Source organism: Antechinus flavipes, chromosome 2, assembly GCF_016432865.1.
Source record: "Antechinus flavipes isolate AdamAnt ecotype Samford, QLD, Australia chromosome 2, AdamAnt_v2, whole genome shotgun sequence".
Lineage (NCBI taxonomy): Eukaryota > Metazoa > Chordata > Mammalia > Dasyuromorphia > Dasyuridae > Antechinus > Antechinus flavipes.
Window position 1 is genome coordinate 137671541 of NC_067399.1, and position 23721 is coordinate 137695261.

General features: G+C 38.2%; 1 protein-coding gene across 3 annotated transcripts in view; it reads right to left on the reverse strand.

Annotated features, from left to right (window-relative positions):
• SH2D4A (SH2 domain containing 4A) overlaps positions 1-17967 on the reverse strand; it is a 112028-nt gene extending 94061 nt beyond the window's left edge. For all 3 annotated transcript variants that reach the window (XM_051975646.1, XM_051975645.1, XM_051975644.1), the window contains exons 1-2: positions 17767-17967; positions 2581-2992 (exon numbers count right to left, since the gene is read on the reverse strand). In XM_051975646.1, the coding sequence (XP_051831606.1) occupies positions 2581-2764 (184 nt within the window). In that variant the 5' untranslated portion in view covers positions 2765-2992; positions 17767-17967. The remainder of the gene's footprint in view (positions 1-2580; positions 2993-17766) is intronic.
• Between the last annotated feature and the right edge of the window lie 5754 nt (positions 17968-23721).

The following is a 23721-nucleotide window of genomic DNA, read 5'->3' on the forward strand; positions in this document are numbered from 1 at the left end:
AAGGACATTATATGACTTGGCTAATGCCATAAAGATAGTAATCATTAAAGTTGAAATTTTACCATCAACCTCCTAGAACTTTATTCCAGTGTACCACACTTCCCATAAGCAAACTTCCTCTACTAATACTGATAAGCAACTTACCTGCAATTTTTTTTTAGTCTTTGAGAGCACAGAAAGCTTAGATGATTTGACCATAGTCACAAAGCAAATATTTGTCAGGGGAGAGCTTAAACCCAGGCATTCCACTTTATGAGGCTGATTTTCCATCCACTATACTATGTTGCTAAATTAATATGCCATGATTTATTTATATATTCTCCAAACATTATAGGTATAATATATTTCTAAGTTTGGGGCTTTTTTGCCATTATAAAAAAAGTAATCATTAAATTGCTGTTGTCGTTCATTTGTTTTAGTTGTACCCTACTCTTCATGACCCCATTTGGAGTTTTTTTTTTTTTTTTTAAGTAAAAACAGTGGACTGGTTTGCCATTTCCTTCTCCAGCTCATTTTACAAAGGAAGATATTGAGGCAAATCGGATTAAGTAACTTGTCTGGGATCCTAACTTGTCTGGGATCCTACAATGAAGAAGTTTCTGAGACTAGATTTGAATTCATGAAGATGAACCTTCCTGATTGCAGACTCAGTGTTCTATCCATTGTGTCACCTACCTGCCCCCATTTTTTGTACATATATATCTTTTTCTCTTTTTTTGCCTTTAAATAGTATTTTAGGATAAAATATTAGCCATGGAATCACTGCATCAAAGAACAAAATCAGTGTTTTTAAATTTTATTATAGAATATTGCTCTTCAAAAAGGACCTACCAATTTAAAGTCTAATCAACATTTCTTCAAAGGCATGTTAACATTTAATTTTATTGCCTATTGCTATCCTTGAGATTCTACTGAGTATTGCATGGAATCCTAAGTTTGTTTTGGTTTGTATTTCTCTGATTGTGAAAGAATTTGTCATATAGTTTTGACAAGTAGTTTGTGTTTCCTCTATAAAAAATTATGGGCTTATATCCTTTGACACACTCCACTGGGCAGTATAACTTTTATGGAGACATGAGTGCATATATACACACATACATGTTTGTGTATATCTATGAGTATGTATACACATGCATATATGTATTGCTACATACTCACATGCACTCACATACATACACAAACATATTCTTTGTAAATCTTGAATGTCAGAATATTTTCACTAGGTTCTCTTCTATTCCATTTCTATTTTTCTAATTTTCTTATAGTATCAAACTTTTTAAAAGGTCACATTTATAAAATAACAATATAATAACAAGTATTACTTGTATAATGTTTATTATGTACCAGTAAAGTGATAAGTGCTTTCGCAATTATTATCTCATTTGATATGCCTTAAGTCATTCAGCCAGTAAATGTTGGTTTTGAACTCAGGTCTTCTTGTCTCCAGGCTTAGTGTTCTATTCACTAGGCCACTTAGCTGTTATACTTGGCAAGCACTTTGAGATTTACAAATTCAGATAGTGAGATATTATTTCCATTTCACAAATGAGTACACTGAGACTCAGAGCTTGCTCTATATCATCAGTCAGTAAGTATTTCAGCTTGGAAGCAAATGTAGTTGTCCTTACTCCAGATCTGTGACTTTTCTGCCATACCACACTGCTCTAAATCTTGAAGAGTCATTTACTGTTCCCTGGTTTGCTTTTTCATAGTTCTTATTATTCTTGCTCACCTATTTTTCTATATTAATTCTACTATGATTTAATCTACTTCTATGAATAGTTAGTTGATATTTGGACTATTATTACTTTGAACCTATACATTACAACTAGGACTTTAAATTGTGTTCAGAAGCCTGGCTACTTTTGTGACCAGCTGAGACTCAAAACCCCTCCAATTTAGGATTTTGACAAAACTTGAAATCCACAGCGATTGGGTATTGTAAGAAAAAAAGGATCTATATTCAAATCCCAACTTAACTACTTCATACAAGGGTGACCTCATCTGTAACTAGATTACTTTTGAAATCCCTTCCAGATCTGAATCTATGATCAAATAACCCAGTTACCTGAAGTTCCCCTCAATACACAGAGGAAATGGATCAGGTGAATTAAATGTCAGTGACTGAGTACATCCCCTCCTACCCCAAGTCACTACATTTTAGAAAAGAACCTCAGGGAATGGCTATGTATTAAGGCAGATTCTTTGTCTCCAGGCCCTAAAATCTAAGACGTGTAGTATTTTCCTGAGCAGAGGAGAGAGACTTTGGTAGTGTCTTCTTTATACCCACTTTTCCTGGCAGGATCCAAAGTATTCAGACTGTGTATAAAATCAGTCCCGGAGAAGGGCTATTTTGTGTGTACATGCATGTATGTGTGTATGTGTGAGTGTGAAAGACTAGCTGACAAATTACAGCAATAAAGACCAGTTCCTATGGTGGAATTTCCAAGCCAACAGGAAATAGCTCCCGGCATGCCCAGAACGTGTTCCTGACTTGCCTAAGAGTTAAAAACAAGTCAAGTGCGAGGCACTCAGGGGACAGACTGCGCCGCCCATCTCGGGGAGCGGGGGCGAACTTACCTTTTTGGGGTCTGGGTCTCCCCGGAGATCCCGCCTCTTTTTTTTCCAAGGCTGCTTCCCTCTCGTTCCACCTGCGGATCTGCTCCTCCCTCATCTTGAAGAACAGGATTTGCTTCTGCTCTTCGCTGAGCTCGGCCAACAGCTCAGGGTCGATGTACATGTCGGACAGTATCTGCTTCAGCATGGCTGCAGCTCCCCGACGCTCCTACCCTCGTGGCAAGGAGTCCCTGAGAAGGGCCTCCAGACTGGGTCTCTTCCCGAGCGGGTATTCGTGGAACGCCCTAAAGCGCGCACGAGAGTCCGACGGGCACTGTCCGGGGCAGCAGCAAGGCAGGGATGGATGCTCTCAGTCAGGGAAGCTGCCCTCGGAAGCTAGGGACCAGCCACTCGTTCAAGGTGTCCGTCATTCGACCTACAAAGCACAACCAAAAAAGGAGGCGGGCCACTTCAACCCCATTATTACAATTTACGGAAGTCTGCAAACAGGTTTGTAAAGAAAATAAAGCTCAGGGACTACAAGGAAAAGAAAACTGAGCCAATTTTGGCGAGCGTTACCTTTATCCTCTGGATTTCCAGAGATACTGTATCAAAGAAACTCACTCCATGCCAGTTGATCTCAAGGAAAAAAAAATTTAAACAGAGGTGTGGCTTACTCTTCACCGAGTAAACATTCAAAGCCAAACCAGTCAAGTGTTTGGCTGGCTACTAAAGAAAAAAAGTTAGAGGAAGAAAATAAAACGAGCTAAGTTCCAAATGATTTATTTTAAAAGCAACTAAATATTTCTGTGGTTCCATTAAAGCATGTTTCTTTTAAGTTACTCCCAAAGTTGATTTGTCTTAATCCGTAAGGAGGAAGGAATAAAAATTAAACCTTAAGAGAATTTTGATTCCTCAGGGGTGATACTAAGTAACAAATATGTTCATATTTTATTTATGGATGGAATGGTTTAATTTCCACACTGACCCACGGAGGAGATGAAAATATCAAAGGTGTTAGGGAAAACATTTCTATTCTTTTGTTTTTGTTTTCAAAAAACTTGGCAACTACAAAATATAATTCATGCTGATTCACTCCTTCACTCTTATTTACACAATCAATCATCTACAGACTTGAGTTACTGTAGATTAATGAGCACAGACTTGGTGATGAGCCCTTTCAAAAGTTTACACCTTTTGGTCAAAGGATATGAACAGACAATTCTCAGATGAAGAAATTGAAACTATTTCTAGCCATATGAAAATATGCTCCAAGTCATTATTAATCAGAGAAATGCAAATTAAGACAATTCTGAGATACCACTACACAGCTGTCAGATTGGCTAGAATGACAGGGAAAGATAATGCTAATGTTGGAGGGGATGTGGGAAAACAGGGACACTAATACATTGTTGGTGGAATTGTGAACACATCCAGCCATTCTGGAGAGCAATTTGGAACTATGCTCAAAAAGTTATCAAACTGTGCATACCCTTTGACCCAGCAGTGTTTCTACTACCCCAAAGAGATACTAAAGAAGGGAAAGGGACCTGTATGTGCCAAAATGTTTGTGGCAGCCCAGTTTTAGTGGCTAGAAGCTGGAAAATGAATGGATGCCCATCAGTTGGAGAATGGATGAGTAAATTGTGGTATATGAACATTATGGAATATTATTGTTCTGTAAGAAATGACCAGCAGGATGAATATAGAGAGGACTGGCGAGGCTTAATGAACTGATGCTAAGTGAAATGAGCAGGACCAGGAGATCGTTATATACCTCAACAATGATACTGTTTGAGGATGTATTTTGATGGAAGGGGATTACTTCAACAAAGAGATCTAACTTAGTTTCAATTAAGGATGGACAGAAGCAGCTACACCCAAAGAAAGAACACTGGGAAATGAATGTAAACTGTTTGCATTTTTGTTTTTTTTTCCCAGGTTATTTTTACCTTTTGAATCCAATTCTTCCTGTGCAACAAGAGAACTGTTTGGTTCTGCACACATATAGTGTGTATCTAGGATACACTTTGACATATTTAACTTGTATAGGACTGCTTGCCATCTGAGGGTGGGGGGATTGAAGGGAGGGAAGGAGAAAGTCGGAACAGAAGTGAGTGCAAGGGAAAACGTTGTAAAAAATTATTCAGGCATGGGCTCTATCAATAAAAAGTTATAATAAAAAAATTAATTAAAAAAAAGTTTATACCTTTGATTATCGTTTTAGGAGAATACCTCCAAAAGTCCTATTTCTGTAGCGGCTTTTTTTTTTTTTAAATTTTCAAAATAAGTTTTTTTTATGCTATCTTTTATTTTTTATATCATCTTTAGTTTTCTCTTTCTCCTCCCCATTCCTTCCAAAGATCGATCCTTTGTAACAAAGAATTAAAAAAGACAAAAGGGGAAAAAAATAAGCAAAACCACTTATTATATTGGAAAAAGTCTGAGGTCATATGCAATGTTCCATACCCAGTGCTCGCTGGCTTGTAGAGATAGACCTCCATTTTTTTTTCCTGAGGCAATTGGGGTTAAGTGTCTTGCCCAGAGTCATGCAGCTAGTAAGTGTGAAGTGTCTGGGCTGTATTTGAACTCAGGTCCTCCTGACATCAGGGTCAGTGCTCTATCCACTATGCCATCTAGCTATCCCATAGACCTCCGTTTTTTGTAGGATGTGGGGGGAGAGGAATGTGGTCTATTTATGTCTCTTCTAGATGATCAAGCTCCATCACTATAATTTTATAATACTCAGGTGTCACACTATTTTGTTATCCTTTTCATTTATATTGTTATAATCATTGTGTATATTGCTTTTATGGCTCTACTTCAACTTTGTATCAATTTATATGTCTTTCCATATACCTCTGTATTAACCTGTTTGTTATTTTTTTAAGTCAGAATAAAGTTCCATTGAATTCATATATCACAATTTGCTTTGCTAGTCTTCAGTTGATGGGCATAAAGTTTATTTCTAATTCTTTGCTATCACACACACACAAAATTACTACTGTATTTGCTAGTGTAAATATTTTAGCATATATAGAGCTTTAAAAAAAATTTAACTCCTTCAGTATATATGACCAGCAGTAGAATGAGTTGGGTCAAATGGTATAAACATTTTAGTCACTTTATTTGCATAATTCCAAACTGCTTTCCAGAATGGTTATATCAATTTGCAGTTCTACCAGCAATGTATCAATATCCTTCTTTTCCACAACTTCTCCTACACTATCCCCATCTTTAGTCACCTTTGCCTATTGATGGGTGTAAAATGAAATTGATTTATATTTCTCTTATTAATTATTTGGAACATTCTATCATATGTCTGTTAGATATTAGTTGTCCACAATTTTTCCTTTGAGAAATATATGTTTATATTCTTTGACCAGTTATCTGTCAGTGATTCCTGGAATCTTCTTATCAAATTTAACAACATTCTTGTATAAGCCACTGCATGCCAAAGTTCCCTTTGTATTGCTGCAGTATTTTCTGTTTAAAATTAAAAAAAATTTTTTTTTTAATATCAAGGTCAATTCCTGACTACTTTCTATCCCTAAAAATATTCCTTTGTTACAAAGAAATATAATTAAGTAAAACAAATCAACCTAATGGCCATGTGCTGTAATCACGCCTGCCTCATCCTACACCAACAATCTATCAATTCTCAGTGCAAAAAAGGAAAGGCGCTTTTATCAGCACCATCATTCCTCTCAAGCCATGACCGATGCACTGATCAGAATCCGTTGTCCTTCAGCCTAATAAACATTTAATTTTGAGAACTAACAAGATATAGGAAATTCCCTCTTCAAGATATACTTTAAAGTGTATATGCAACATAGAAAAATTTGAACTTATGATTTGCTAGGGATAGGGACTGAGACGGTGATAGCCTGTAGAAAATTTCTGAGTTGGAAAGTTCCTTTCTCAATGCAGGCTAGCACCTTCTCTGTAATTCAGTCTGAGAGAGTTGCCTAGAGCAATGAGAGGTTAAATGATTGGCTTAAAATAACACTGCAATAAAGTGTGAGTATCAGAACTTGAACATGGGCCTTGCTGACTTCAAGGCCCACTCTCTGCCCATTAGCTCACACTGCCTCTCTATTTGAGCTAGAAATGAGGTCCTTGAAATGATGAGGTACTTTAGTTTATGCCCCCAAAATATGTACACATCCCCCCCCAAAAAAACTTAACTGTCAACTTTTCAAAAATACTCAGGTCCCCTGAAGTGAATCATTATCTGCATGGTACAAAAGGTCTTTTTCATTCATTTTATAAAGATTCCAGGATTTGAAGCTGTAAGGAACCTCAGAAATCATTTTGTCCAGCCCCAACATTTTACAGATAAGGAAACAGAGACCCAGTGATGACTAGTTACTAGCTTTTGATAAGGTCTAGATTTAGGGAACCAAAATGAGATTAGGATTTCTGGTGGTCAGGGAGTTAAATGATAAGGTCTAGTGGCAGGTTCGGGATTCAGGGAATCAAATGGAGAGGTTTGGCTCCCCTGCACCCCCTTGGGATTTGGTACAAGGGTAGGGAGTTTTAGGGACTCCCTTCTGGCTGCACAGAGATTCTCTGTAAAGGAATTTACAAACTTGAAAACCTAGATTGATAAAAGAGGTTTATTATGGGGACTGAAAGTAAGGTTAGAAATCCTGACAGAGAGGCATAAAGTCTGTTTGGGAAATAGGTGAGGATAAAGAGAAGAAAAGACTGGAAAAGAATATTATTCCAGCGGGCAGATCTATGGAAAATAGAGTTTTGCACTGAGAATGCAGTTCTCAGTGGACAGAAGGTCCTGGCAGTAAAGGGAGCTGCCAAGGTCTATCTGCAAAGGACTTCAGTTGATGAAAGCTTATTATATTAAGTGTCTTAGTGGGGCCTGGGGCAGCCCAAGTTGGCTCAGACCCAGTGGGGGCTGGGAGTGCCCAGCTCTCCTATTGGAATTCAAAGGGATGCTTTTTGACCAGGATTTGTAATTGAATCAAAGGCTCTGGCATCCTGGAAAGACAACTTGTCTGGGGAGACAACTCCAGATACCACAACCCACTTTACTCTAAGTTACAAAGCCAAAACTATATAACAGAAGCAAAAATCAGATCTCCGTTCTCTGACTTCCAATTCTTTTCAAGATATAGGCACCTGTGACAAAGGCCAACTTGGATGATCCTAAAGTCCAAACCGATTATTTCTTGTTTAGGAAGGTCTTCTAGGAAAGCTGAAGATACAAAATTTCAAAATACATGGCTGCTTACAACAATGACATATTAATAATAATAACAATAGATACAAATATAGCATTTTAAAGTTTACAGAATTATTTTGTATACAATAGGTTCCCAAAGTCTTAAACTATGGGGACATTTTGCTTGAGTTTCATAATATTCCCTTTGAGGTTGGTACTCTAGATCTTATGATTCTATTTTACAGATGAGAAAATTGAGGTTAAATGAGGTTAAATCAGGGTGGTTAAATGACTTGCCCATGGTCAAATCCCTATTTAAGTAGGAAAGAAAGTTGGGAACCCAGGTTTTCCCACAGGATCCTATTATATAATATTGCTCTTCCAACTTATGGTGGGGATAGGAAGCTGAGGGGAATAACAACTATTACAAGTTATAGTAATAATACTATTTCTAGGGTTTTTCATACCAAAAAAATTGTCACATATATTATCTTATTTGTGTCTATCAAACAGATAAAATATATTGTTTTTATATTTAAATGTAGAAAATGGACACAAAGAGGCTAAATGGGAAAAAAGTATGGTTACTTAAAGCTCAGGCTAGAATGAACACACATTTTAACTTTGAGATCTCTAACTGCTCTCTACTAAGCCATCCAATGATATGCAAGAAGCCTTGCCCACCCACCCCTCTTAATGCTGCCTTCCCCCACTTGGATTATCTCTAGCTGCTTCTGCATATATTTGTATTTACATAGTAATTTGCAACTTGCTCTTTGGATTGATTGTGTGATCTACAAGCAGGAATTTTGTGGGTTTGTTGTAGTGGGATCAGTGCATTAGGTTCTTAATAAATGCTATTGACTGACTTTCAGTTTCTATCCTTATACTAAGTGTCAAATCCAGAAGATAGTCTAGGAATTCAAGGAGGCTCTGTGCAGATGAGTCAGGGAATTCACTCATCTTCTCGTCCTTATTATGACCTCCATTGTCCGAAAATGAAAATGTCATATCTGTCCTATAACTTGGAAACCACTTCTGACCATTAAAATGACATTAACTAAAACCTAATGATTTTTAATAGGGTTGAATGATATTATTCGCTAATGTCAGTCTAGAAAGAACAAAGAAAAATTGTTGGTTGTTTTTTGTTTTCATCTAATTTTATCTAATTAAAAAAGTCCAATTCCTTTTTGGGTTAGATTTAAACCTGTGCTATAAAATGTTAACTTAAATATGAAAATGGTCCTTCTTTGTATCTTCATAATTAGAGCATTGATTTTTCACTCTCTGCTTTATCATGCATCTAATTAATATATATATATATATATATATATATATATATATATACATGAAATTCAGTCATACACATGATAGCTATAACTTTTCTACCACAATAATTATCAAAAACCAACTTTGTGATATAGAATTGGGCTTCTTAATCTAGAGCCTGGGCAGAGAAGCTCTGTGGAGAAATTTGAGGGGATCTGTGAACTTCAAGGGAAAAAAATTATATCTTTTTTTTTTTCTAAATTACTTTTAAAATCAACAACAATCTTCCTTTTCTTTCTGTTACTCCCTCTCCCGTTTGGAAAGAACCAAAAAAAAAAAAAAAAAAAAACAGTATTCTGTTGCAAATATATATTATCTGACAAAAAAAAAAAAAAATCCTGCATTGGCCATATTCAGAAATTGCTCACTGCACTCTGAATCTATCATCTCTCTATTGGGAAGTGAGTTGCATTTCCATTATAAATCCTTTGTAATCATGGTTAGTCATTTTGATGATCAGTTTCTGAGATTTTCAAAGTTATCATTATAATATTATCATTCTTCTGATTCATCACCTCACTTTGCATCAGTTCATAAAAGACTTCCCAAGTTTCTCTGAAACTATCTGACATCATTAATAGTATACTATCTAATAATGTACTAATATTTCATCACATTTATATATCATAATTTCTTCAACTATTGCCACATTAGTAATATCTCCTCAGTATCCAATTATTAGCCACCGTAAAAATAGATGCTAAAAATATTTTGCACATCCTTTAGTTGGAGTGTGCTTCAATTATCTTCCTATAATCTACCCTTCCATTAATTCTGAATCCTTCTTTTTTCCTTCTGATTGCGGTACCCAACTGTGGGGAGAGGGTAGGGGAAAGAGGAAGGTGAAAAGAGGTGGAGGGTTGCTGCTTTGACTAATTTAGATAAGAATAAAGTTCAGGTATCAGCCTCTTCCTGCTATTTGTATTGCCTCTTTTTGTGGACCCTGATTATGAGATAATTCCCTCCATCTTTTTTCCTTCCTGGTGCATTGTTCCCCCCTTCTCTTTCCATTCTTCTTTCAAGATTATAACATAATAGAATCACTTCCAACTACTCTGTTATATTTTTTCTATAATTGCTGATTATGATAGAGCTCTGATGCATATATATATTATGCATATATATGTATATATGTAATGTTCACATTAAAATTTTAGCAGTTTATCTCTTTATAATCTCTTATGATATCTCTGATATTTTTGCCTTTTTGTTTCTCTTGACTACTGTGATAGTACTTCAAAGTTTCTACGTAGCTCTGGTCTTTTCATTAGAAATATTTAAAAGTCCTCTCTGTCATTAAATATTGATTTTATCCTGATATTATTATACTTAGTTTTTTTAAGTTTTTCATAATTATAGGTCTGTATACTTTACTTCTTAGAATATCAAATTACAAATTCTTTGCTCCCTTTCTTGTTATGGCTGCTAAACCATGTGTGCTCCTGACTATAGTACTTCAGGACTTGAATCCTTTCTGACTCCTTACAGTATTCCAATTCTGGAATTTGATTATAATGTTCTTAGAAGTTTTCATTTGGGAGTTTCTTTTGGGAGGCAAGCAATGTATTCTTTCTGTTTCTATTTTTCCCTCTAGTACTAAGAGATTTGTATAATTATTTTTTATGAATTCTATTTTGGTTCTTTTTTGGGATCATGGGTTAGGTAGTCCAGTGATTTTTAAATTATCTTTTCCCAGGTTAATTATTTTTGCAATGAAATATTTTACATTTTTCTAATATTTTAGTCTTTTTTACTTTGTTTCAATATTTCTTCTTGTTTTCATGAATCTTCTATTTGTAACATTCTAAGTTGTAGGCAGTTGGTTGCTTGAGTTTGATTTTGTACTTTTTGGGCCACACTGTACTTTTTCTTTCCAGTTCTTTTTTCCATAATTTTTATTTCTTTTCCATTTTTCCCTCTAGCACCTTCATTTCACGTATTAAACATTTTAAAATCTATTTTTTTTAATTCTTGCTTTGTTTCTTTCAGAAATTCTAATTGAACTGGACCTTACGTGGCAATTATTTTTTATTTATCTTGTAGATGTTTTGGAGTAATTCTCTTCTTTTAGGTTTGTATCTTGAGTGTCCCTATTATTATAATAATTTGGGGCGGGGTGGGGGCGGGGAGGGTGGGGTGTGTGGAATTGAGTGGAATTTCTATTGTGTTTACCTATTCTTCAAGCCTAGTTCCTGACTCTGAATCTTATGCTAGATCCAAGTTCTTCTGAGAGGAATGTCTGGACTGCTGCTTTTGTAAGGTATTAAATGTTGCATAATTCCATGGCCTTAGGGACTGCTCAGGTGAGAATCAGCATTGCCTTCAAAAGGCAATCCAGAATGATCAAAGCCATTCTGATCTGAACTCTAAAAGTTCCTGACCTGGGTTTGGGTCTGAGCAACACACCTATGGGTTTGTCTTGTTTGAATTTCCAGTAAACTGATACTCTCTATTCAACCATGCTAGAAGGCTCTGCTTGTACAGAAGGTAACAGAATTGCATGCACCCTTTTAGAATAGGATACCTGCCCTGATTATTATGATGCAGGCTTTAGTGTAAACTGGAAGTTGGAAATGAGATCCCACTCTTCTTCTAGAATCAGAAACTCCCAGTTGCTTCCTGCTTGATATACAACCAATGGCATCTACAACTACTTCTTACCTTGGAACTCTACCTCTAAATGCAAGTCCCTGTTCAGTCAATACTGGACAGAGCTGCAACTATTCTTGCATCCTATTCCAGTTTGGGGCTCTTTACACTAGTTTTGGAGCCTCTTTCTCTTGCCCTGGTGCAAAGACTCCCACTGTATTGGAATACTCCAAGTCCATTCTTAGCTAGATTCTATTCACAATGTCCACAGTTGTCTAAGTTGGTTAATCTATGGCAACCTTGGATAGAAAATCTCTCTGTGGGATGATTTTCTTTGGATTTTCCAATCAGGACCAGTATGCTACATTTTCTAAATCAATTTAAAGGAATGTGGGTTAGAGCTTAGCTATACTTCCTTCTACTACCTGGCCATCTTGGCTTTGCTGCTGTTACATCTTTATATTCACTAATCTCTTAACTAAAATGTTCATACCTTTCAATTATGAATTTTTAAAATATTTACTAGACTACCAAGGGAGTTTTAGTCACAGAAAGAACTAAGAATTATTGGGGTAAAAATTTTGACATTTATGGAGAAAATGGGAGGAGGGGAAAGGAAGAAAACAAGTATTTTAAGTACCTTAAAAACAATAAATATTATCTCATTTGATCTTTAAAACAACTCTTCAAGGCAAGTGCTATTATCACCCCCATTTTATAGTTGAGGAAATTGAGGCAAATCGAGGTTGACTTGTCCAAGTTCACACAGTGTCTAAGACTGGATGTCAACTCAAATTTTCTAGACTCTAGGCCCAATTCTCTATCATCTGTACAAGAGTTGCCTAATGAAATTACCCTTTCAAAAGGGTAAAAAGAATCATATTCCCTTGATATACTTAGTTATCATGAAACATAAAGAGCTTTCGTTCCTTTGGAAAACTTGGATGCAATGGCTCTTTAGTATAATTATTTGTTCTTAGCCTTAGAATTGTGAGTCTAAAGGTAAATATGAAAGTGATAAGAAAACTGGCAAAAGAGAGAAAATTAAAAATCTGGCAAGAGCAGCAGAAAGAAGCACATTTCCAGGAGACATATTCTATAATTTGGGGTACAACTCATATTGCAACCCAAATCTCAGAATATTCCTTTTGAAAATAATCCTTAAACTTATGATAAAAAATGCTATCCAGGGGCAGTTAGGTGGTACAGTAGATAGAGCACCAGCCCTGAAGTCAGGAGGACCTGAGTTTAAATCTGGCCTCAGACACTTAACACTTCCTAGCTGTGTGACCCTGGGCAAGTCACTTAACCCCAATTGCCGCAGCAGCAGCAGCAGCAGCAGCAGCAGCAGCAGCAGAAGAAGAAGAAGAAGAAGAAGAAGAAGAAGCAGCTAGCCATACCCAGAGAAAGAACTGAGTGTTCTATTGAACTATACTTTTTTAAACTTTATTTTCTGTCTTTTTTGGGGTAGAGAATCTATGTTTTATGACTTTTATGAAATGTTTTGCATAACTTTACCTGGGCCTTCTTAATGGATAAGGATGGGGAAAAATGAGAAAATCTGGAACTAAAAGTTTTAAAAACAAATATAAAAAATCACTTTACATATAAGTGGGGAAAATAAAAATATATCTAAGTTAAAAAAAAAAAAAAGAAAAGAAAATATTCCTTAAAAGCAAACAGATCAGGCAATGACGCTTTTTAGACTGTGGCTAAATATTAAACATACTAAGTCAATGATTATGCAAATGTTTAGGAGAAGGGGACAGGTGTATGCTTTACTTTATCTGGAGGTTAAACTGTAAGCCATATCATGCACTTTGTCTTTTACTAATAGAATTATCAGAAATTAAGATGGTGAAGTGCATGGAGTTTTGGTCCTGGAATCAGGAAGACCTGAGTTCAAATCTTCTCCAAGAAACTTACTGTGTGACCCTGAGCAAATCACTGAATGTCTGTGAGCCTCAATTTACTCATTTGTAAAATGAAGATAATAATAACACCTATATCCTAGAATTGTCTTGAGCATCAAATGAGATAATATATATAAAATGTTTTGCAAAACTAAAAGTACAATATAAAGTTTTGTCATCTTCATCACCTCATCATCCCACTGGCAAAAAAAGGCCCATAGACAACAATATATTTAACAGGCAACATAATTGTTGGAAAGGTGGATTTGGAGTCAATGGCCCTGGGTTTGGATCTTACTTGGCTATGTGCCTAAGCAAGTTATTTAATTTCTACAAGCTTCAGTTTCCCAATCTGTAAAGTTAGGGAGTTAGATTTGTTAATCCCTAGAATTCTTTAATGCTCTCGATATATAATTTTATAACAAATACCTTGTGCTAGAAATATGTAGAGAGAACCAGCAGGAACATAGAAGTGAAAATTCCAGCAGAGCATCCATATTGACTGCTTCACCCCACATGCATGCATATAGTCAGAAAAATATAGTTTTATTTATTGAAATATCTCTGAAATCTGCCTTTTTTCCTTCAATTCTACAGACTTCTAAATTCCCTTGTCCCAGTTTCAATTATCTTCTCTTTTTACTCATTCATTTGTTCACTCATTCATTCATTTAACATTTATTAACCTTGGTGCTAGAAGAGACTGAAAGATAATTAAGAATGGGATTCTATTTCTTACATCAACTCCTTCCATTCAAATTTGATCTATCAAAATCTTTAAGGTTCTGGGTGGGGAGAGGATAAGGAGGGTTTGAGCCTGTGATTTTTGTCTGTATGAGAAACTTTTGCAGAAAGTCCATCCATGACTGTAGATATATTACTTGAATTCTTTGTATCTTAGTTTCTCCACTTATTAATAAAATGTCATCTCTATCTTTTCCATAAGACATGAGACAATCAGGAGGAGAGAACAATTATAAAATTGTTTAGTTTCACTCACTAGTTGTGTGACCTTAGAAAAATCACTTAACAGGCCCTCAGTTTCCTCAAAGGTCAAATGAGGACATTTATTAAACCCTCCTTCGAGATAGGCACAGTGAGAAGTAGGCTCTGGGAATCTGAAAAGGTAAGACAAGGAACACTGCCTCTGATCCTACCTCAAATAGATCTCAAACATGACCTCATGCACGACCTCAAACAGAACAATTATAAAATTTTAAAAATACTTAATGAGCTGTGTCCACAGACAAGTCATTTAACAAAATCTTTCAAGGTTTTAGGCAGCACAGGGTAGATGGAGTGCTGGACTAGGAAACGGGAAGACTCATCATTCTGAGTTCAGATCCAGTTTCAGACACCTATTAGCTTTGTGATTCTGCACAAATCACTTAAGCTTATTTACTTCAGTTTCTCATCTGTAAAATGAGCTGAAGGAAAAAAATTTAGCAAAACACTTTAGTGTCGTTGCCAAGAAAACCCCAAAGAGTCACATAAGACTAAAAAACAACAAGAAAATTCAAAGTTTCATTTTTGTCCTCTGCAAAATGACCTGGTCAAGCTGAGGTGAAACAAAATTATTTCTAATGCTGCTTCTTGCTCTAAAATGCTGGAATGTTATGAAATAGGTGTACAACAACATTTAACTTATATGGTATATACCAAATACTTAAGGTGAGGAGAGAAGTTTAAAAATAAGGAAACAGATCTGTGATTAAGAAAGGTTTTTCCCTACTGATAAACAGTGACCCACTGACGTACTCTGCCAAGGCTTCCAGTAAGGGAGCTGGAAGGTGACCCTGGGCCCTGGAATGTTACAAGCATGTAGCTTAAGCTTTGGCAGATCATTTGGAAAGGCTTCAAGTCCAACCAGCAGAAGCCTGAGTGTCTGCAGCCGGACCATTCTAAACCAAGAGTCTTCTCTTGGCTATGTAATTCATGAAGAAAGTAGGTTACTCACACTCAGGAACTCACAGGTCTTTCTAAGCATCAGGGTCAATTCATAAATCAGAAATGAAGTCAAAACAGATATAAACATTAATTCAAACTCTCCCTCCCCACCCTCTTTCTGTCTTTTTTTTTTTTTTTTTTTTTTTTTGGGTCATTCTGCTTTTGAAAGACACCCACAAACATTTCCATTTGAAAGAAATAAGGATTATATCTGAAGCTGCCGCTCTATTACATACAACTTGTTTTCTTCCTTCTCTTGCCCTTCTTCTTTTTTCTTGTAGCCTTTTTTAAAAATTTATGGAATAAAACAAGCATTTTCTTTACATAATATTATAAAAAGATGATTGCACATGAATCTACATGCACAACTTGCTCTTGCTTTCAAAAAAATACAAAATTATCTGGAAAATTTCTTTTTTCCCTTTTTTTTTCTGCCCCCACCATTAGACACATGTCTATATGGATGGATGAATAGATACATACACACACACACACACACACACACACACACACACACACACACACACATCAGTTTTTTTCCGGATGCAAAGAGCATCTTTCTTCCTAAGTTCTTTATAACACATCCCTTTCTAATAAAAGTTTTCGCTTGTAACACTGAGAAGCCAGGTAGCTACCTACCTTGCTGCTATGGGAAAGTGCCAACTTTAAATCCAAGAAGTCTAGCTTATGGATGGGCAGCCGTCCAAGGGCTTGGAAAGAGCTGGTTCAGGTCTCCCCTCTGTCATACACTGGCTGGGTCTACTCAGGGAAGACGTATAACCTCTCAGTGCGGTCCCCTAGGACAAGCGGAGCGCCTGGCCATGACTTCCCCAGCAGCTCCCCAAGTTAGGAAAGGCCTCCGGGGGGCCTTTGCTGGGCAGTCGGCCCACAGCTTTGGCCAGCAAGGGGTTTGGCCGAGCCCGGAGACCGCCGCCCACGACCCTCCGGCCCAGTCCGCCAGTCTCCCACCAACAAGTACTAGTTCTCCGTCCCCTAGGCCGCCCACGCTGGCTGCGGGGCCCCAGGGTACATTCAGTGCCAAAGCACTGGGGCACAGCAAAGGTCCGGCCTCTGTCTGGGAGAGGGTTTCCAGCGTGAGGAGTTTGGAGCCTTCCTTAGAAGCAAACTGAGAGGCGCCAGGGAAAGTGCGGGAGGCGGGTGTTGTAGGATTTGGGGATGGAAAAGTTCTTTAGAGATTTAGCCCCAAATGCTCATTTTACAGATGAGGCAACTGAGGTGCTCCAGAGAGAAAGAGGAGTTTGTTCAACTTCACACGAGTGCTAGATTGAGACTCATCACTCTGTAGCATTCGAACTCATAACCCAGTTCCTCCGGGCTGCAAATCCACCACCTCGCTTGTCGGGAATAAGGTTACTTGTGTGTAGGTATATCCGGCTGGGGAGCGGAGTAAGAGGCAAGTGAAATCCTGCGTCTAACGAGGGGATGAATGCACGCGCGTCCCGAGAGCCGCGGGAGTACGCGCGCTTCTTTAAGTTGCATCCCACCGCCCCTGCTCCCCGCATTTTGGGCTCTCGTCCTGGGACAGGTTACTCGGAGCGGCGGAGGCTCCCGGTACATAAGGCTGCGGAAGCGCGCGCGGACACACACACACACACACACACAGTACTAACCCCGAGCTGGTACATCAGAGCCACCGTGGTGCACTGGATCCCCGGACTGCTTCGGAAGTCCTCTCCAACCTTCCCTCCCAGTTTCCACTCCACCTCGGGCCGGCGCTACCGCTCCCCGCCCCTTCCCCCCGCCCCCACCCTCCGGGACCTGTTGCTCGCAAAGCCTGCCTGCCTGCGGCGGCCGACACCAGACACCGAACGCCTGACATCGGACACTTGTCCGCCAGCCACATCCTGCCCCAGCTTTCACCACACACCTGAGCTAGCCAGCGCCTGGGGGCGGGGAGGGAACGCTACGGAAGAGGAAGGTGGAGAAGCGGGGGAGAAGTGACCCAGACTTCTCCCCCTCACACCGCCCTTCCCGTCTCGCCTCACGGAGTGCCACCCAGATCTCTGCCAAGGGCAGGAAGCTAATCAAGTCCGAGACCCCCTTCCCTTCCGACTTCATTTCCCGACCCCCAGCCACAAGCGCACCACTTAGTCTCGTTCCCAAGAACGCTCCTTTGCGCGCCGCCGCATCGCTTCCCCCCCCCCCCCCACGGGTTCCCCTCTCTTTGTCCCCTCTCCGACCTCCCAGTCCCCTCCGACTCTCTCTCACTTATAACCCCACACTCACCTGAGCAGACATGACCCAAACACTTGGGTCTGTTTGGACTGTCCGAGGAATGGAGACTCTGGGAGAGAAGAGCGGCGGGACAGCGGCGGGCGGAGAGTTTGGCAGGATCGATGTTATTAAACTCAAAAAGCTGAACGAGCAAAACCCCCTCCCTGTCTCCCCAGACCGGGTCACCCACGCCCAGACGACTTGAAGCTCGGCTGCCCCACCCCTGTCTCTCGAAAAGTCACCCACTGCCGGCGCACGCAACAGCTGCTTCTGCGCCGCTGAGCCGAAGTGTCTGGCTTTGAACCACCGCTGACCCAGGGCTGCAGCCTCGGTGCTCTGGGTCTGAAAGGAGCAGGGCAACCTTTCCCTTACTTCCGAAACTAACAAATTAATGGTGTCGTCGGACAGTCACTCATTTAGGTTTCTCTGATGTGGTTCCTTGCCTGACTATTTTCCTGTACCTAAGACGTTTATATCTGTGGTAGTCCTTCATGCATTCAGATCTCAGTGCTTCCATGAAAGGTAGGGCCAACGGGGCGGTGGCTAGAATTCTGCGCTTGGGAGTCGGGAAGACAGTTCAAATGCTGCTTCAAAGATTAACTTTGTGACCCTGAACAAGTCGCTTGTTTAAGAGAGAAACTCTCAGCCTCAGTTTCCTTTCTTGTAAAACTCTAGTGATAGTAAAATGGGAGTGAGAATTGTCAGCTGGACCAGACTGGTCAATAAGCTGTGATTGGCTGGCACCGGAACAGAGCAATAAGAGACTGGAGGGTCAGGTAGCATACAGAAGCTTAATTTCAAAGTGAGGGAAACAGCTTGCAAGCAAAATCACGTGTGTGGGGGTCCTTCTCCTAGAGAGGGGACCCAAAGCGGTATGGCCAAATCTCAAATGTTTATAGCAATGGCTGGGCAGTGAGCCGTAGCCCTGATGACAATGAAGGGTAACAGCAACAATGAGACAAGTTTGATTTATAGCAGGACTAGCAGAACAGGCATACAGCAGGTGCTCGTCTGAGCTCAGAAAACACCTGGTGCTGTTCAAAGCAACTCAATAATTATACGAAACAATTCTGGGATTTTGCTGTGGTTGAGATCATCCAGAGGGCAAGTGCAAAGGATTGTTGTTATGCCATGCTCAGGGCACAGCCTACTTGCTGGGTCTTAACTCTGGAAAACAGGGTGTCTCCTAACATTTTGACAGGTTTAAATAATATAATATTTGCAAAACACTTTGCAAACGTCAAAATGTGATATCTAAGTGCCATTGTTAAAGGTAGTGGCTGAAACAGGAACTTTCTGAATTTGGACTCATTCAAGTGGGCATTGAAAAGCAGGTCATTCATCTCAGTTATGCTCTAAGTGTCCTAAATGTTGATTACTTGCTTTTATTCTGCTCTCTAATTTCCATTATCAAAAGCCATAAAGGCATTATATTAAAGGACAGGCTTAGAACCAAGAGGAAAACAAAAAACAAAACAAAAAAAAATCAGAAAAGATGCGATGTGAAGAAAAGGAAAACAACTGGGAAAATAGTTTCACTTCATTTTCTTATATCTCCTTCAGTCAACTGAAAAATAGGACAATATAGAATCACAATCATAGAATCTCAGAATTTAAAAGGAAAGCAGAGGGATCTAGGCCAATACTTACTGAAAGTCTGAATGTCTCTCCTCTGAACAAGTAGTCACCAGCTTTCAAGTGACCTTTTCCAAAGAGGAGAATTCACAACATTATCACTATCCAATCTAATTCCACATTAATTTACGCTACAATGGAAACTAGTGCTGCCTGTAGATTCAAAGGGCCTGGATTCAAATGCTGCAAGATCTGTGTGACATTGGACAAGTCCCTTACTTTCTCTAGAGCTCTGTTTTTTTATCTATTAAATGAGGAGGTTAGACTAGATTATCCCTGAGATCCTATAAAATTTTGTTACCTCCGGTAGGTAAGAATACCATCCCTTTATTCACTAAATTTCAATGGCTTCCTGGTGGCTCTAGGTCCAGTTACAGATTCCCCTTTAAAGTTCTTCACAGCCTTCCTCAAACCTATCCCTTATTTATCACTTTCCTTAATGCAGTCTAAGATCCAACTAAACCGATTTACTTTTCACATACTATCTTGAAAGTTTTTGCATATACTTAATATTTCATTTAACTACTTTTTAGACATCTTGATTACAAGTACTGTCTTCTATAACTTTGCATACTGCAAAACTCCTGATGCATTACATGTCCAATGAAAGACCATTAAAACCCAGCTATCAAAGTGAATCATAAGATAACCTTAAATTTTTCTAAGTCACTCTTCTCTTTTCTTTTCTTCTCTTCCTTTCTTCCTGCATTTCTCTCTCTAGCTCTTTGTTTCTCTCTTTTCCCCCTTTCTTGCTTGTTTTCTCTCTTTCCTCCCCTTTATCTCTCTTTCCTCTTTTCTGTTCCATTTCCCCTATTCCCGCAATGCACCCTCAAGGAGACATAAGTATGGTATTAGCTGTGTGTGGGTTTTTAAAAAATTTTATAGGTTTATAATACCTTGCTACAATAATTAACTTATTTTAAGGCTAAGAAAATACAATCATCCTTGGGTCCATATGGTTCTTTCCTTTGCCACTTTAGGAAGTTTAAACAAAAAGTTAGAAATACAATTACCATCACTTCAAGCTCCCAGCACAGGATTGGCTGTCTGCCATAATTTATACTTAGATTTATCTCTAGCTAACCCCTGGCCTCTTTGTGGTTGAAACAAAAATTCATGTTATTATAAATGTTTGCGTAAAGAAGAAAAAGAGTATATAATAGTGTCCTTTTTATATATACTTAAATTTTCTCCCTTGATTACTTGAAATTTTTTTTTTTTTTAATATTTGATAGGTCTGGTAAATAGCCAGCTACCAGAAGAAAAAGTTAGGGAAATCATCAACCTCTTTTTAGAACTTCTTTCAGTCTTTGAGAAGGAAGATAAAACTCATGCATAAGCCCAAGTTTCCTGCTCAAAGGTTCTACAAGGCCAAGAGCCCTTTTCTCTCTCTCTCTTCCTTCTCTCCTGGAGTTCAGTCCTATTTTCTTTTTCCTTTCAAGTGTTGCCTTTTTGCTGCCAATTCTTTCCAACTCAGCTCTTGATGTCTCAACTCCCTCCACTCCCCCGGACCCTTCACACTCAGAGGGAATGAACTTCCTTCTGTATTTACACAAGCTCCTTGACATGGCCAAATCCTTCACCCACTCAGTACAGACTTTCTTTGCACCTAATTGAAAGATTATTTGTTGTCTTCAAAAAAATATCTAGATCTTGTTCAAACCTATTCTAACTGGTTCAATTTGCCAATTGAGAAATGTTCTTACTCAATGTTTTAATTTAACCCACTTTTAAGTGGGGATAGGTAATCCATGGACCCCCTTTTGTAATTTTTTGGTAATTTTTAAAAGTAAGTAATTTTAGATCTTTCATATTGTTCTAAGAGAAAAAAGGTAAAAATAAAGTTTTTTTTTTTTTTTTTTTTTGGTATGACTTTCAATTGTTCCTTGTGTAGCCTCCAACTTACCCAACATGGCCCTCCATCCAGTAGCCCAAGATTGAAAAAAATCTCCCCACTCTTCATGGGGAAATAAGAATGGGAGGGAAATTGAATGGTATATTCGGGTATATAGAAAATAGTTTTTGTGCAGTTAGTTCTTTGGGAATCAGAAAAGAAGCAAGGAGAGTGCCTTTGCTTTGTGCTCTTCCTCACAGAGTAATCAGCACTGTGCCTCTCACAAGTTGTTATTCAGCATTGTCCAAATCTTTGTGTCACTCTTTTGGGGTTTTCTTGGCAAGGATCCTGGAATGGTTTACCATTTCCTTCTCTAGTTCATTTGACAAATGAGGAAACTGAGGCAAACAGTATCTGAGGCTGAGTTTGAATTTAGGTCTTACTGACCGCAGGCCCAGCTCTCTATCCACTGTCCACCTCATTGCTCCCCATCAAATAGTAGACATTTAATAAATGTTCCTTGACCTCCAAAATCCAATGTCAACATAGAATAAACAACCTATTTTCCAGTTTTATTAGCCATTTTTCTCTTCCTACATTCAAAAGTTCTGCCAAATTTTCCTTCTTGTTCTTCCTTACCTCACTCAAGATATTCTATCTCCTTTTTCTGTGCCTTTGTTCTGGCTATATTTCCTTCCCCACCCATATTTCCTTTTTCCCATCTATCTCTTATAGTACTTTGTTTCTGTTAAAACTCATGAAGACTTTCCAGATTCCCCAAAGTCCTAAGGCACTTCTTCCAAAAATTTCTTGTATGATCTTATATTGGAGACAGCTGGTGAGTAGAGTAGAAAGACCTGGAGCTGGGAAGCCAACTTCAAATCTAGCCTCTGTTTTACTAACTCTGTGTTCCTAGGCAAGTAACTAACTTCTGTTTGCTTCAGTTTTCTCAACTATAAAATGGGAACACATAATAATAGCACCTGCTTCCAAGGATGGTGGTGAGTAGTAAAAATATTTATAAAAACATATAGCATACTACCCAGCACAGTTTATATAACAAGGTAGGTATTATATAAATGCATGTTCTTTTCTTCCACCTTTTATTTGTTTTGAATTATTTTATATCTTCTTACTTATATACTTGTTTTCTCACTTAATAAAATTTAAGGCCCTTGAGGACAGGGATCTTTGTTTTGATATTCCTAGCATCTAGCCCAGTACCTGTCATATAATAGGTATTTAATTTATGTTTGTTAATTGATAATTAGAGCTTGGATTATTAACTTACTGTTTAAAGTTCTTTCATGTAATCAAACATTATATTCATATTAAATTCAGTTATACACATGATTAAGGTCAACATACATACTAACTAGCAACTGAGCCAATGTATATTTGGAATATTAAAATAGTTTATTTCATCATCCAGTCTCAGTGCAAAGATTTTCATGAGGAGAAACTGATTCCCTCTCAGAGCAACCCATCCCATTTTTATATAGTTCTGATTGTTAGGAAATTTTTTTCTTGGATCAATCCCAAGTCAATCAATCAATAAATAGTTATTTATTAAATACATTTTAACCTCTTTTGTGTCTGGCACTGTCATGGGTACTGGGGATAAAAAGAATGAAACTATCCCTCCTAGTAAGCAGTCTGCTCTTTATTAAGGAAACAACAAATTGATGGATGTTTAACTATCTGTGGCCAAAGTCTGGGCAGAACAGACTGTTACATAAGTATATATAAAGATTTAAAGAGAATAAATACAGAAAAACATAAAGTAATTTGAAAGGCCAGACACTAACAGTTGAGGAGATTTTAAAAAGCTTCATGTAGAAGCTGAGGCTTGGGAGCCATCTTAAAGGGAATGAGTTTCATGAGGTTGAACTGAGAAAGCATGGGGGTTGGCTAGCAAAAAGGCATGTAGATGGAATGTTTCTTGTAGCTTGGGGAGTCAAGTAAAAAGTGTTATGGGCCAGAACTCTGAAACAAGGATTCTTACAAGGTATTAACTCAGTGGAATTGATAAGACAATGATGATCTAGTTTAGCATCTCTAGTTCTCTAGTTCAGTATGATTGATTTAATCTTACCACAAATAATGGTTCCCTAGCGATATAATGATTGGTTTATACGCAGTATACTGAATTTATCTAATTATAATAGAGCATATAAGCTGGGATAAACTCAGCCAGATTCATTCATTCCATCTCATGGTGGCAGGCCTGTCCTCCTTCATTTCTCCACTGAAACCAAGACTCCAGAAGGCCTCCAAGAAAGCTGCCCAGCCCCAGACAAGGAAACTAGATTGTGAAGGAGATAATAAAGAATTTGGACTTTATCTTGTGGTGATTACTCTAAGAAAGCTGGTCCAGAGACCTCCAGAAAACCAACTGGAACACTACAAAAAAGAATTCTAATTGCTTTTTTTTTCCCCCTCTTTTTTTTTTTTTTTCCTTTTTTTCCTTTTTTTCCTTTTTTTTTTTTTTTTTTACA